This window comes from Aethina tumida, chromosome 1 (genome assembly GCF_024364675.1).
Source record: "Aethina tumida isolate Nest 87 chromosome 1, icAetTumi1.1, whole genome shotgun sequence".
NCBI lineage: Eukaryota > Metazoa > Arthropoda > Insecta > Coleoptera > Nitidulidae > Aethina > Aethina tumida.
The window spans coordinates 15,765,975-15,782,079 of NC_065435.1; the positions used below are offsets into that span (position 1 = coordinate 15,765,975).

The 16,105-nt window shown below is 26.1% G+C and overlaps 1 protein-coding gene across 6 annotated transcripts in view; it reads left to right on the forward strand.

The window, feature by feature from the left end:
* Positions 1–663: 663 nt before the first annotated feature.
* LOC109601594 (aryl hydrocarbon receptor nuclear translocator homolog) overlaps positions 664–16,105 on the forward strand; it is a 46,077-nt gene continuing 30,635 nt past the window's right edge. For 3 of the 6 annotated variants that reach the window (XM_049969745.1, XM_020018182.2, XM_049969747.1), the window contains exon 1: positions 7,601–8,044. In XM_049969745.1, coding sequence (XP_049825702.1) covers positions 7,884–8,044 — 161 coding nt within the window. In that variant the 5' untranslated portion in view covers positions 7,601–7,883. Of the gene's footprint in view, positions 891–1,228; positions 1,275–7,600; positions 8,045–16,105 lie in introns of those variants that run through there. The other 3 variants (XM_049969764.1, XM_049969758.1, XM_049969752.1) reach the window with 2 other exon arrangements.

Below are 16,105 nucleotides of genomic sequence, written 5' to 3' on the forward strand. Positions count from 1 at the left end.
AAGAATAAGATACACAAAAATTATCAGGATTATTATAAGCCATAATTGAATTTGCCCCTAAAATTTCAATTTTAAAGATTTGTATAATTTTTGTATTAAGATTGGTGATATTTAATATTATAGCTTATACTATTATATTGAAGTAAATCTTAAGTTATGCCATTTGTGTTTGAAAGACTTAATATTAAGTATCACCAAAAATTGAAATATCGATATTTCAATTTCAAATTTGACCAATATTTAAGAGAAGTATATACTACAGAATAACTACATTTTAATGAAAAAATGCAAAATTGGTTGCCAATTGAAAGGAGAAAATTATGTACACATTTCTAGAAATCTAAAGATGATATTTTTATAAAGTACTTTCTAATCTTACTTAAAAAGCATCCGAAGAAAGTTTTTGCCGTTTGCCAAATTAAAATAAAATAATTCGGAAATCTTCTGCCACCTAACGTTTAAGAAAAGTTGATTATTGGGCCAGTTTTTCCACATCTTGTCTGTAGGTGTGCGAGTCTTATTTATGTTATATACCTGTATACCACACTGTACAGACTTGTTTGTATTTAGACGCGGATCCCCGGAGGTGTGAAAGAAGGATAACATCGGCACCAGTGCGCAGTCTTAGGACAGTTGGTGCTAATGTCACGCTAGAGTTGTGAACGAGCCCTTTAGATATGTCAGACCCTCCCACCCTTGCGTGCTTTTTATAATATGGCGACGGTTTTGTTGTAAACATAATTTTATTTCGTGATTTGGCACAGTTCGTACAAATGAAATCTCGATGTGTGCCGTTTAAAATAATTGGTGTTTTGTGAGAAAACAATCGAAAGGGACAAATAACGAATGGTCTTTCATTCTAATGTCAGCTGTTACACATTCAGTACCAGGTTAGTAATATTGTTTATACACATAATTGGGGCTCGAAATAAACGTCGGGGCTCGGGTTTTTTGCACCACGAATACGTGTAGAACGTGTCCGAATACATGTACGTTATTTTTGTGGAGTGAAAGCAGTTTAACAACATGCACATTGTTTATTTACTTCTGTTCAATAATTTCGTTTCAAACCGCGCCGTCTGTTTATTTAAATTAGTTCTGTTTGCGTTCGAATATCGATTATACAAACGTTTTAAAAATTAATTTCACCTACCTTCACTATTTTAATTTACTACCCCTATGAATTTAATTTGGTAGATTGGTGCGAGTTATTTTTAATTATTTTTAGGTGCGGATCCTACGAAGGGTCTTCAAAAACGTAGAGCCGTTATAGGGTAAGTTTTTGAAAAATTGTTTTAATACGGCATCAAAACAAATGAAAGTTATCGTGGATCATTATCATGCCCCATCAAACTTTATGCAACCCAGAGTACACTAGCACGTTGTGTTATTGTAAAGATAATAGATGTCGTTGGCAGTTCCTCATATAATTTACATGGAAATTAAAGGACTATTCAATTAAACGACATTAAAAAGAAACCTAATAATGTTTATTATTATATTTAATTTTGTCTAATTCCAGTGATGATATACTGTATATATAACTGATTACTGAAAAACAATAAACTGTTAGAATATAATTTTATCTGTTAATAGGGTATTTAAAAAAATATAAATTTAAAAAATAACATTATGTAGATACCATATCAATATGAATATTTCACGTTCAAGTTATATAATTGTTATTAAGTAATTTTAATATTATCTAGAATATTTATTAGGAATTCACTTCCTCATATTTTTTAATAATTTAAGATATTGATAAACTATTGATTAATCTCTACTCAGGTCAACATAAATTTTTCAACAATTTTTTTGTACCAGCCTTTAACATAACATTTTATATATATATTTTTTAATTTGTTACTTATATAAATATCCAGAAATCTTATGTAGATACAAAATTATTTTTAATGTTGTTGTAAATTTTGCATTAATATGCACATTCTGTAAATAAAAATATTTTTATTCAGTTATACCAAATTACATAAAAATTTCTAATTTTTTTCATTCAACATTTTTTAATTTTCAAACGTAGCTATTAAAATATGACGAGAGCTAGTGTTAGATTCATGGGCTGTAAAAATCTCACAAATATGCGGAAATGATCGATTACTCTAATCTTTGGACACCAAAATACTGTTAACAATTTTATTGCTGTCGGAATTCCCATCTGATTGTTCCCCAATTCCTGGGATTCGGTCCAGATTTATTTTACCTGGACACCCTCTCACAGGTGCACCATATTTTACCTGGACACCTATAGTTTAACTATCCCTGTTCAGGTCCCATAAAAAATTGGTTGAACTGCCCTCAATTACCATCTGCACACAACTACAAGGCAAGGGATTATTTAAATTTAATTATTGGTAATTGAATTACTGTGCCTTTAATAAATAAACTAACAAAATCAAAATATTATTTATTTTATATATTTATTAGCAATCCATATTAAGCTGCAAAATGCCAATGTGTCGTTATTTTGATATATTTACTCATATATATTATTTTACTGGAATAATACGTACACCAGTAATAAATTTAAGGAAAATATATGGAGGCATTTATTTTTTATAGACCTGTGCAGTAATATTTGTGGTATGTGTGCTTAATAAAAATGGATCTTGTAAATGTGTAATGTATAAGAGAATATTACGAGGCTTGATCATATTTTATTTTGGGGACGATACGACGTTCAGCACAACTTTTTAAGATTCAATTATGATAAGAGAATTATTTCCTTCTTATCATTTAATAAATACCTGGTAATGGAGGTGCGCGCATTTCTGCTGTTTATCGTTTGTAACCAGCTTTATATTGTAATATTAATAACCACATCATCAGTATCTGTCACTATAAATTTTCAAAGTTTTAATGATGATTGGATAGAGGCACCCACACATTTTTCACAATTAAGCTTGTCCTATCAACTAGATGTGTACTCATCTTCCAATTGTCTTTGATTTTAATTTATCATTTTCAATTTTAAGCGATAAATTTTATTATATATAAACGTAATAATAAATGTTAAAATTATATATTTATTTACTTTAGTATCTGTCACTATAATTTTTTAAAATAGCAATGATTATTATATAAAGGTTCCCACAAAATTTTTCACCGTTAAATTTTTGTATCAACTAATCTTCCAATTGTCCTTGATTTTAATTTATCATTTTTCAATTTCAAGTGATAAATTAGATAAAAATGTAATAAATTTTGAATTCTAATCAATCAGTATCTGCCACTATAAATTTTCAAAATTCTTTGATAAATGGTCCCATAAAATATTTATACCTTTTTTTTTCATTCTACTAGATGTTTATTATTTATATTCCAGTTCCCATGTTGTCCTTGATTTAAATTTTTTATTCTTCAATTTCAAGTTATAAATTATATAAAAATAGAATAGTAAATGTCGAATTATTAAATTTATATATTTATTTACACTTGTGCCTGTCAGTATAAATTAATATAGTTTAATAAATTCACCTAGATGTTTATTTATCTTGTAAGTTTAATTATCAATTTCTTATTGTTAAATTTCAAGTGGGATATTAAATATTGAACTATTATATGTTAATTTATAAAATTTTAATGTTTGATTTTAGATTAGTATTTTCAAAATAAAGTCATAAATTATAATTAATGCCATTGCATTTCTAATCATTAGGGATGAAATTCAAAACTAAATATTAGAAAATGTTAAGGCTATAAATTTTCAAGGCAATAGAATAAAGCATTCAAAGGGGATAGCAACAACAATTAGGATTTCATCGCGTCTGTTTACAATCATAAATACATCACTGATGTAACTAATATTTTAGCCAAACTCCCTTGTATAGTACATTTTTTTAAATGTTAAACATTAATCGTGTTAATTTCAGATTAGAAAAAGAAAAAACAAAATAAACTGACGGTGTTTCTTTTATTGCACAAAGCCAAATAAGAATGTATAGTGTGTTATAGAAAGATATTGTATCTATGTCCATATTAAGTGTTGAGGGCACATTTAAAATGTAAAAGATTTTGTAGTAAATCCGTCTTATTCTGCCTACAACAAAAGTTGGTGTCATTTATAAAGCTTTATGTTATCCCCGATTGTAGTTTGGTATGGTAGGATATTTTAAAATCCCGTAACGACGCATTACCATGATGCTCTTCCATGAATATCATAAACGTAAACGTCACAGTATAATGTAGCATTAATAAATGGTAAATACATCTTTACATACATAAATTTACATCCACGATTAATTCAATTAAATTACATTTTGCCGGCGTTCACATTAATAATTAGAAATAAACGATTTAATTTGATGCCATGGTATTCGTTCGTTGTACGAAGTTAGTGAATGATTTGTTTTAATCCGTGTGGCAGTATTCGGTCATTCGACCTGTTGTGAAATTATACGGTCGGTAAAAAGAAGTTGAGAAAATGTATATAGTAAATTATAGTAGAACAGGCGCTCAGAGGTAATTATGTAATTTTGAAATAACAATCCGAAAACCACTTATGAGTTTAATTTTTAAAAGAAACTTGTTCTCTAGTCTACTAAAACATTGGAATTCCATCTTGAGTAACATTAAAAATCTATCCTATTATAATACACTCTAGATGGTTCAGATAAAATCTTAAAATTAGTTTTTATTTTCCTTATATTTTATGTCAATAAACTAATCTTTTACTATAGCTAAAATAAATTTTTAGTGGTTAAATAATTATATTTTTATTTCAATCTAATCATATCAGATTATTGGGGCAATTTTCATATAAAATAGTTTTGAAAACAATAATTTTGTGGTATTTTTCCAATCTTCTCTTCTAGAAACTTTGATAAATTTATCACGTATTTTATGTTATTGAGATAATTGGTCAAGAAGACTTATGTTCTTGGAATATACACACAAAAATAGTTTTAATGTTTTTAACAACATTGATTACTGCTATTTTTATTTTAAATTTTACGCTTGGTCTTTATATCTTAAAACTATGAATAAGTTTAATTTAATCAAGTCAAATTAAATAATAATCAGTTATTTTAATTAATTGTTAATTAGGTTTGGTTTAGTTTTAAGCCAGATTACAGTTAAAATCATCTCTAGAATATATTGTTAAATATTTTCTAATGATTTTCTGGCTTTATCTTTTGATTTGCCATTTTACCTGAATTTTTTTCAATTTTCTTCTAGAAACTGTGATACTATTTAGGTTTTACTGTATGTTGTCGAAATAATTTGATAAAGCAATCCTTTTTATTAGAAAGTATACACAAAATTACTTTTAAAGTTCTTGAAAATATTGTAATTTTGCCATTTTTATTTTAAATTTTAAACCTTCAATTGTATACCTCGAAACTTTTAATATTTTTAATCTAATTAAGGCAAATTAAATAAAGAAATACGTAAATATATTAATATAGTGCATTTTTCTTCGCCTAGCTAGTGTTAAAATTGTTATTAAACATTCCCTAGAATTTTTAAAACAATATTCATTCTTAATTTACTTTTTCAAATAGTTTAAAGGGAATATTTTTGAACACATTGATTGTGTGGTCTTATCTCTAATTTATCATTCATTTTACTGAAAACATTTTTAACAACATTGATTTTGTAGTTTTATCTTGAGTTTATTATATATTTTGAATGAAATATTTTGAATTTGCTAAGAAATCGTTTGCACTTAGAAAGTACACACAAAAATTCTTTAAATGTTCTTGAAAAAAATATGATTTTGTTGTATGAATTGTATATCTTAAAACTTTCAATATTTTTAATTTAATTAAGACAATTTAAATAAACTAATACGCAAATATATTAATATAATGCGTTTTTCTTCGCCTAACTAGTGTTAAAATTGTTATTAAACATGTTCCAATAATCTCTAGAATATATTGAGAATTTTGAAAACAATATTCATTTTTAATTTATGTTCTTAAATAGTTTAAAGGGAATGTTTTCGAATACATCTCTAATTTATCATTAATTTTGAATGAAAACATTTTTAACAACATACATTTTGTAGTTTTATGTTGAATTTATTATATATTCTGAATGAAATATTTCGAATTTGTTAAGAAATCGTTTGTTTTTAGTAAGTACACACAAAAATTATTTTAATGTTCTTGAAAAAATTGTGATTTTGCCATTTTTTTTATATATTTTACACTTTATTTTATTTTTAATTTAATAAAGACATTTTTTGCTTCGAGTAGGTAGTGTTAAAATTGTTATAAAATATTTTCCAGTCTCCTTTAGAATACATGGTAATTTTCAAAACAATTCTAATTCTTAATTTATTTCTTCAAATAGTTTAAATAGAATATTTTTGGACACATTGATTGTGAGGGTCTTTTCTTTAATTTACTATTCATTGAATGAAAACATTTTTAACAACATTAATTTTGTAGTTTTATCTTGAGTTTATTATATATATCTGAATGAAATGTTTTGAATTTGTTAAGAAATCGTTTCTTCTTAGAAAGTACACACAAAAATTATTTTAATGTTTTTGAAAAAAATGTGATTTTGCTTTTTTTATTTTATATTTTACACTTTCAATTGTACATCTTGAAACTTTCATTATTTTTAATTTAATACAGACAAATTTTTCTTCACCTAGCTGGTGTTAAAATTGTTATAAAATATATTCCAGTTTCTTTTAAAATAGATGGGAATTTTCAAAACAATTCTAATTCTTAATTTATTTTTTCAAATAGTTTAAATAGAATGTTTTTGGACACATTGATTGTGAGATGTTATCTTTTATCTTGAATTTATTATATATTTTAAATGAAATATTTCGAATTTGTTAACAAACTTTTTATTTTTAAAAAGTGTACACAAAAATATATTTAATGGTCTTGAAAAAATTCTGATTTTGCCATTTTTATGTTAAACTTTATACTCAATTGTATACCTTTAAACCGTCAGTATTTTTAATTTAAACCAAATATATTAATATATTTTAGTTTTCGTCGCCTAGTTAGTGTTAAAATAGATTTTTTAAAACTATTCTCGTACTTATTTATTTTGTAATAGTTTAAAGGAAATGTTTTTGAAAACATTGAGTCTTAATATTAGTTTATTAAACAGAAAACGTATAAATTAATAAAACATTGGGATTTTATGCTATTTTTATAATAGAAAAAAATGGATATTTTAAATAAATAAATTGTTATTGCAAAATATTCTCTTGGAAGCAATTTGCCAGCTAATCATGTGATTTTTTAATTCTCTAAACGTTTCTAGAAATAATATTCGTATTTTGTGTTGTTTGAATAATCTCTTAAGAAGTTTATAAGTTGAGTAAATATCTTATTTATTACAGCCGCATTTAAACCAGTCACTAATTATTTGTAAACACATTTGAGTGGACGTCAACGTCAAATTAAACATAAGTTTATCGTAGATGCACAAGAATAGTCGACGGGACGTTTTAAGGGAAAAATGGGATTGCCTGCGGTTTCGGTCGGGGGGGCCAATTGCGATTGGGCTCGAAAGTCTCGGTGTGTGTGTGTGTAGCGAGCCTGCCTGACAGCGAACGGTGGTGTGAGCTTTTGCTTTTACGCTTTTACCTCTAGCCTCCAGTCTCCGGTGTGTAGACCGTCCGTCCGCAGGCTGCAGTCCGCTTTTGAGTACGATGTAGCGACGTTCCACGGTCGAGCCAGCGCGCGGTACACAAACGTTCGCAACATTGTGACATGTGCGTCGCCTCCAAAGTCGATTCCGAAGTTCCGACGACGAAAAACTTGAGCCGCGTTCCGTTTGTGCATGTCCCGCGTCCCGAAGTGTCCCGATTTGTTTTGCGTGCACCCGTCTGTCGACCGTCCCATGTGTTTGTTTACGATTGTTAGGGGGACGGTTGCCGTTTAAAGGTGGATATGTACGCTTACGCGGGGGGCGGCCCCCCTCATTATGCGCCGCCACCGACATACTTGCAGCCGCATCCGTCGGCCCCACCACCCAATGTCCATCATGTGCAACTGCCACCACCAACTGCTTCCATGCCACCTCCAGTCACCCATTATCCTAAGAAACGAAGGTATAAAAACGGCGATTCATTCATTTTTTTTTTTGTTGATTGGTTGTGTTGTGTTTAATTGTCGATAATTTTGACACATATTTCTGATGGAATACGTCACCGTACTATCTGTATAATTTCTAATTACCACTATTTACTTCTGACTTTGTTAATTTAAGTAATAATTTCAAACAAGCTGGTGTAATTGTTTCTGATAATTGGTTCATTAAAATAAATTACATAAACTATGTACATATATATTTCTGCACGATACAAGTGGCTTTTCAGTAATAACGAACGTCTTTTTCATGGTTATTTTAACCGATTTATGTATATTATGTGGCCGGTTATAAAAATATATTTTAAATATTAATATTAATTTATAATTGTAGATGTATGTGTTAATTACTTCATTTATAAGTCATTTCAGTATTTTAGTTACATACTTGCTATTTAAATGTTTCTAGTAACTCATTATTTAGTGATTAATAAAGCAATAAATTGTGATGATAGTTTAGACAAAATTCCCTTTTAATTTTTGGGTAATTTTAAGCCGGAAATTTTATTGCGGATTTTACAAAATATTCGTAGATGCATTTTTATCAAACGTTCTTGAGAAACAAGTGTGGTAAATTTATCTGTTCCATGTTTTTGGGGAAATTGATAGTGGAATTTCAATCGGAAGTTCTTAGAACATTTGTTGCTTCAATTTTGTCAGTACTATGGATTTTTTATTATACAATTTTTAACTTGAATCTATTTTTCACTTCATATAATATTCTAATATAATGTCCAATCACATTTTTAGTTATATAGATTAAAATAATATTTTTAAGAACATTTTTGTGTTTTTTATTGTACAATTTTTGAATCGAATTTAAATTTATGTTTCATATGTTACTTTCAAAGAATATTCTAAAAAAATGGTTTAAAGTTCTAAAACATATTTTTATACATTAATAGATTAAATTAATCTAACTTTTTGAGAGAATTCTTGATGTGTTTCTTAGTGTACTCATTTTAAAACGAATTTATTTTCATGTTTCATTTGTCGCTTTCGAGAAATATTCTAAAAAATTATTTTAAAGTTCTAAAACATAAATAAAATAATTTAACTTTTTGGGGATGTTCTTGATATGTTCGAAGAATATTCTAATATAATTGCTTTAAACCTCCAAAACATATTTTTAGACTTTAATAGATTAAAATAATATAACTTTTTGAATAAATTCTTGATGTATTTCATAACTATACACATTTTAAAATGAATTTATTTTTGTTTTATTTGTCACTTTCGAAGAATATTCTAAAAAATTGTTTTAAATCTCCAAAACACATTTTTAGGCATTATTAGATTAAAATAATTTAACTTTTTGAGGGAATTCTTGATGTGTTTCTTACTGTACACATTTTAAAACTAATTTATTTTTGTTTCTTTTGTTACTTTCTAAGAATATTCTAAGAAATTGCCTTAAAACTCCAAAAACACTTTTTTAGATTTCAATATATTAAAATAATTTAATTTTTTGAAGGAATTCTTGATGTATTTCTTCCCGTACACATTTATCTTTATATTATATATATCACTTTCGAGGAATATTCTAAAAAATTGCTTTAAATATGCTAAACATATATTTAAACTTCAATATATATATATTAAAATAATTTAATTTTTTGAGAGAATTCTTGATGTGTTTCTTATTGTACAACTTTTAAAATGAATTTATTTTCGTTTCATATGTTAATTTCGTAGAACATCCTGAAAAAATGCTTTAATGCTCTAAAACTTATTTTTATAGATTGAAATAATTTAACTTTTTGAGGAAATTCTTTATGTTTTTTACTGTACACATTTTAAAATGAATTTATTTTTATGTTTCATATGCCACTTCCGAAGAATATTCTAAAAAAATTACTTTATAACTCTAAAACACATTTTTAGATTTTAATAGATTAAAATTATTAAACTTTTTGAGAGAATTTTTGATATGATTCATATATTAAAACTAATTTATTTTTATGTTTCATATTTTAATTCGAAGAATATTCTAAATAAATTGCTTTAAAGCTTCAATACACATTTTTGAGGGAATTCCTCGTGGTATTTCTTACTGTACTCATTTTGAATCGAATTTATTTTTATGTTCTAAAACATTGGTGTACAGTTCCAAAACATATTTTTAGTGTTTAATAGTTTAAAATAATTTAATTTTCTGAGGAATTTCTTGATGTGTTTCTTGTCTCATTGTACAATTTATTTTTATTTTATATAAAATCATCATCTTCGTAGAATATTCTAAAAAAAATTAAAACCAAAGCTTATTTTTAGTTGTTAATACATTAAAATAATTTTTCAACTAATGCATTTGTCTAGAAATTCCTGTACAATCAATTTTTTTATCCTTTTCAGAAAACGTTTGTTACAAATCCATTTAGAATTTTTGATTGCATTGATTAATCCGTATTTTACGAGACAATTTCTTAAGAACTCCGTGTTTTCCTTAACAAATTTATTTATACATACGATAAAATTCTTGGAAACACTGCGGTTATAGATGATCCTAAAATTTATACCTATATTGAAATTCTGAAAGTATTTTAAACCCTTTTAAAAATAAAACCATAATATGTTTAATCATAACGGTAAAATTAGAAAATATAAAGTAAACTCTTTTAAATTCCTGGTTTTATAGGTGCCGTTATACTTAAGCAATTTTAGCCAAGTTGTCAGGCCATTAGGTACAAATGGTTTAAAAAAAGAAAAAAGCTTGAATAAGAAATTTATAATTATTTTAGTAGCACAAGATGTAATGTTATACGGCTGATGAAGCATTTTGTTCGTGTTGGTTAGTCATTATATTTGATAAACAGTGGTAGCAGTTTTATTAGGTTAATTATACATTTATTATGAAACATTAACTTAAACAACTTCATATTGCAAACGATGTCATAGGATTTTGTTATGTTTTTGGTTACTCACTCACTAGCACAATTTTCATATTTAATAATCAAATGGTGGAAAATAGAAACGTTTAACTTTGCCAAGCATATTATTAACTTCCTAAAAATGCATCATAGTAGCACCTTATTGTATTTATTTATAATACTTGGAAAGAGTATTTTGGGTCCATCATAAATTTACACACAACACAGGCACGACAGGTAAAATAATTATTGAACACAAGAAAGTTGGCATATACTGTTATAATTACAATTGGAATGTTATAAAGAAAAGTGCAGTGAAACCATCATAAAAGCGTGTTACGGAGTCGAAAAATAATCAAAATTTTAAAAACGTTTGCTTTACCTGAGCAAGATTTTTGTACGGCGATAAAAATATTTATGCGTGATGCGTTTGGTCTTTTATTGCTTTATTTACATGGCTTTATCTTATTTCCTGAAGTAGTAAAAATTTATACATGCTTTGTTAACTAAAATTCATTCCCAAAGTAACAGGACAGGAAGGGCCCAATGATGAATTCATAATAATGCAGTTTCGGGTGTAGATAAGGTATAAGCCGAGTGAATAAATTATGTTGTCGATGAACCACGAATAGAAATCTTTCATTGTTTATATAGACAAACCGGATTACTTTGCCAAAGACCTAAATAATATAAATGTTTGCATAAACGTTGGTGTGTGTGTATCTATGTGTGCACGAATGCATATAATTTTAAATTATAGTTTAATTGTAAATAAATGCATCCAATATTATTGGTATTGGTATTGGTATTAATTGATGGCATAATAATACGCTGAGGTTCAAATATGGGACCGTGAAGCTCTGTGGGTAAATTGAGGGTTGAAGTGGTGGGGACTGAAAGGGGGGAGCAATCACCCGATTTACGGTTTACTAATGAGACCTTTATCGGACCATCACAGCACGTAACGCAGATTTAGAACTGCAAAACAGTAACTCTACGGCAAATAGTGTATGCTCGCTGCCCTTTTCCATTTAAATTCCCAAAACGACGAACGCTACCAAATAGATGTACACTACAATCAAATGTAAATGTAAACGCAAATATGCAGATCCACTCCAATTATATTTTTACGGTGATTTCATATAACGTAACGTAAATGGAATTGTCTCTTTACCGACGCTTCTTGTTTATTGCAAGTAATTCGTACTTTATTCTTTATATTCTAACTCTGTGAGTTACTATTTATTGTTTTATGCTGTTTTCTTTATTAACAATTTAACTAATTAATGTTTTTCTAATAGTTCTGGAAATATCTCTTCTAGAAATGCTTATTTTATTGCAATTCACAATATAATAGTATTTGTGTTGAATCTTTAACTAATATGGTAATTTTTTATCTTTTCTAATAAAATAAATAAGTATTAATTTTGTGTTTAATATAGACCTAATATGAAAACAATTTATCTAATTGCATTAATATACGTTGATATTTATTATTTTTAGTAGTTTTATGTTTATGTTAATTTATTGACAACTTCATATTAATGTTGGATAAGTGGATTTAAAAGCATTTTCTAAGTATTTTTAATATAAAATTAAAAAAATATATTTAATTAATATTTTCTATCGTTAATATATATTTGAATTTTTTATAATATATTCCAAAAATCATATATGAACAAGTTCAATTTATTTAAAATTTTTATATAATGCTACATAATTTACGCACTTTATTCTAAAAATATGTGCCCATTGTTTTTAAAAGCATTTCTTGTAATTATTCCTATATTTTATTTAGAATTTACAAGGTCTTTGAATTTTTTTAGAAGTTCTCATGTTCAATGAAAATTATCTCATTATTTCTAGAAATTATATGTTTTTAGAAACATTTTTATAAGTTCATTTTTTTGTAAATGAATCTAATTTTCTACTTTTTTATTTTGAATTAGTTTAATTTATTATTCTTGTGGGTTTAAAAGTATTTTGTTTAATGAGGCATATTTTTCGTAAATTTGTATTGTTGTTTTTTTTAAAATATTTCAGTGGTCAAGTTTCATCTTTATGAATATTTTTTAATTAATAATCTATTTTCTACATTTAGTTTATTTCATATTAGTTAAATATTTTATGTTTTTGAAAGTATAGTGACAAGAAAACTTAACTTTTTATTGTAAACTTTTGAATTTCTTAATTAAGTCTAATTAAAATTATATCATTATTTCTAAAAATATTAATATATTCTTATATTATTTATTAATTATAAAAGTTTATGTAACATTGGTTAAAAATATTCCTGTCATTTAAATTTGTACACAATTTTTTACAAATCAATCTAATTTTTTCTATTTTTTTTTAAAATTATGATTTGTGATTTTAAAATAATTTCGTCTAATTAGACATATTTTTCTTGAAATTTTTCATATTATTTAACTATAAGTATATAAATAAAGTATATAAATAAACTTTTTAGAAACATTCCTGTAGTTTAATCTTGAACATAATATTTTACAAATGAATCTAATCTTCTCTGCATTTTTTAAAAATTATACATTAATCTAGTTATGGATATTTTTTTATTTTACAAAAATTTTGGTCCAATCAGACATATTTTTCTTAAAAGCTCTTGATTCTTTTAAATATGTCCAATTAATGAAAATTATTTCATTATTTCTTGATACATTGATATGTTCTTATATTGTTTATTAATTATAAATATGTGTGTAATATTTTCATTTTCATTTCATTTGTTATAAATATATAGGTAATTATTTCTTCTTAAAAAGTTTTATTAAAAGTTCTTAAATTTTTTAAATATGTTCAATTAATGAAATTATCTCATTATTTCTCGATACATTGATATGTTCTTATATTATTTATTAATTATAAATATGTGTAGTAATTTTGGTAGTTTAATCTTGCATAGAATTTTTTACAAATGAATTCATTCTTCTTTATATATTTTTTTAAATTACATATTACTCAAATTAGGAATATTTTGTGATTTTAAAAGTTTTTATTGTAATCTCTTCAATTAATGAAAATTATCTCATTATTTCTTGAAATATTGGTATGTTTTCATTTTTCACATAATTTACAAATAAATATTTTTTAGAAACATTTTGGGAGGTATATTTTAATTTTTTATAGTTTTTTGTGAATGAATTTTCTACAATTTTTTATTTTATATTAGTTAAATTATGAATGTTTTGTGTTTTTCAAAGCATTTCATCTAATCAGAGTAATATTTTTCTTGGAAATTTTATTGTAAATTCTTTGAAATTGTTAAATACTACCAATTCAGTGCAAATTACCTCATTATTTCTAGAAATATTGATAAGTTCTTATTTTGTTTAAAAATTTATAAACGTCTATATAACATTTTTCTCAAAATTTTGATAAAAATGTTTTTAGAATCTTTTTATGGAATATTTAGAATTTAATTTTTTTATTTTATATTTATTGTATTTACTATTTTGCTTAAGTTATTTAACTTGAATCGTTTCTAGACATTTTAATAGTTCCTATTTGAAGTTATTAACATTTTAATTAATAATTTTCTTAAAATTTGCATATAAATATACGTTTAACATTCTTGGAAACATTGTGGTTTTAATTATAAATTGAATTTTTGTTAAATTGAGCTTTTAATGTTATATGAATCTGAAAATCATGAACATAAAATAAAATTTTACATATTTTAGTATTTTCCAACGTAACTTTTGGTAAAAATTGAACTTTAACTGATACATTGGAATAAAATGAATATTCATTTAACCCTTGGTTTTATGCAATCATTTTTATAGTTACTCAGATTGTGTATGAATCCGAGTAATAAATTAATTGTTTTCCCATTTTAACCAATTATGTAACATAATGATGTTCTCATTGTGCATAATTACGTGTAATTTATATAAATGTTTATCTATTTTGTTGGATGATGGTAAATAATTTAAAAGGTGCGGAACCTTAACGTTGCCATCATATTTGTTTCCATTAAACCCAGGGGGGAATCCGTAATTCAAACCAAATCAATGGTCTAATGTCCTCCATTTTTACTCATTAAGACCCAAACTAATATAAACGTTTTGGCTTGTTCAACGTTATAAATGACTAGTTCCACGGCATAAATCTTAGTTGGTGGTGTATCGGGGAAAATTTCATGTGATCACGCCGGATTAGATTTTCTGCGGGATTTAAAACTTTTCGAAAATTTATTTAAAATTGAATAAGAAATTATGTTGGGGAGTTTGTAGGAGCGTGGTGAGTTTTATGTGCGTCGTAAAGATTTAGGATTTAATGCAAAGTTGATACATTGTTCGGTTAAATTTATCAGTGACTGTTACATTTACTACATTATTCCGAAAGTTTTTACAGTCGGCGGTTAACTCTAACCATTAAAATTTGCCACTTCGATAATGTTGGGACACATTACACATGTTTTTCGATAAAAATAAATTAACCAACTAATAAAACATATGCGTATTTTTAACAAAGCAATTTACCTAAACGTCGGCCGCACTTGCTTATAAAAAAGTCCGAGTGTCATCTTAAGAATTTCGGTATTTAGAAAGACTCGTTGCAGTTTCAGTAACGAACAAATGAAAAACTTCCGTTGTTATATGGAATGTCGTTTCTGTTGCCTAAATAGGAGTCCGGCAAGAGCACCAGACCACCATTTCGTACCGAAAGAACATCATCGGCAACGACTGAAAAAATCACGTGGATTTTACAAATCACTCGCCGAAAATCGTCGGTTGAACCGTACGTACCGTACTGCCGAAAACCGAAACTTATCGTACGATACAATTTATTTAAAAACTAATGGCCACTTATACACGTGTTTTACATTGGTGTATGCGTGTGGGTATATTACAAACTTGTCAACAACTTGGTGGCAGCGAGCATGTTGTTATGACTATTGCTAAAACGTGATTTTGAAGAATTCAAAAAACGATAATTGTGTATCAAATAACATCATAAAAATTATTATTATTATTATTTTAAATGTTTGTTATAATTTGCGACCACATATTATGTAGTGTGATGTTGTAGTACTACCATTTGTTCAAGGAAAATTTTCCCACAATAACTTAGAATTTAAAGATTATTAATGGTTTAAATATTTGGTACTTTATGGTACTGCTTTTTGTTTAAGGA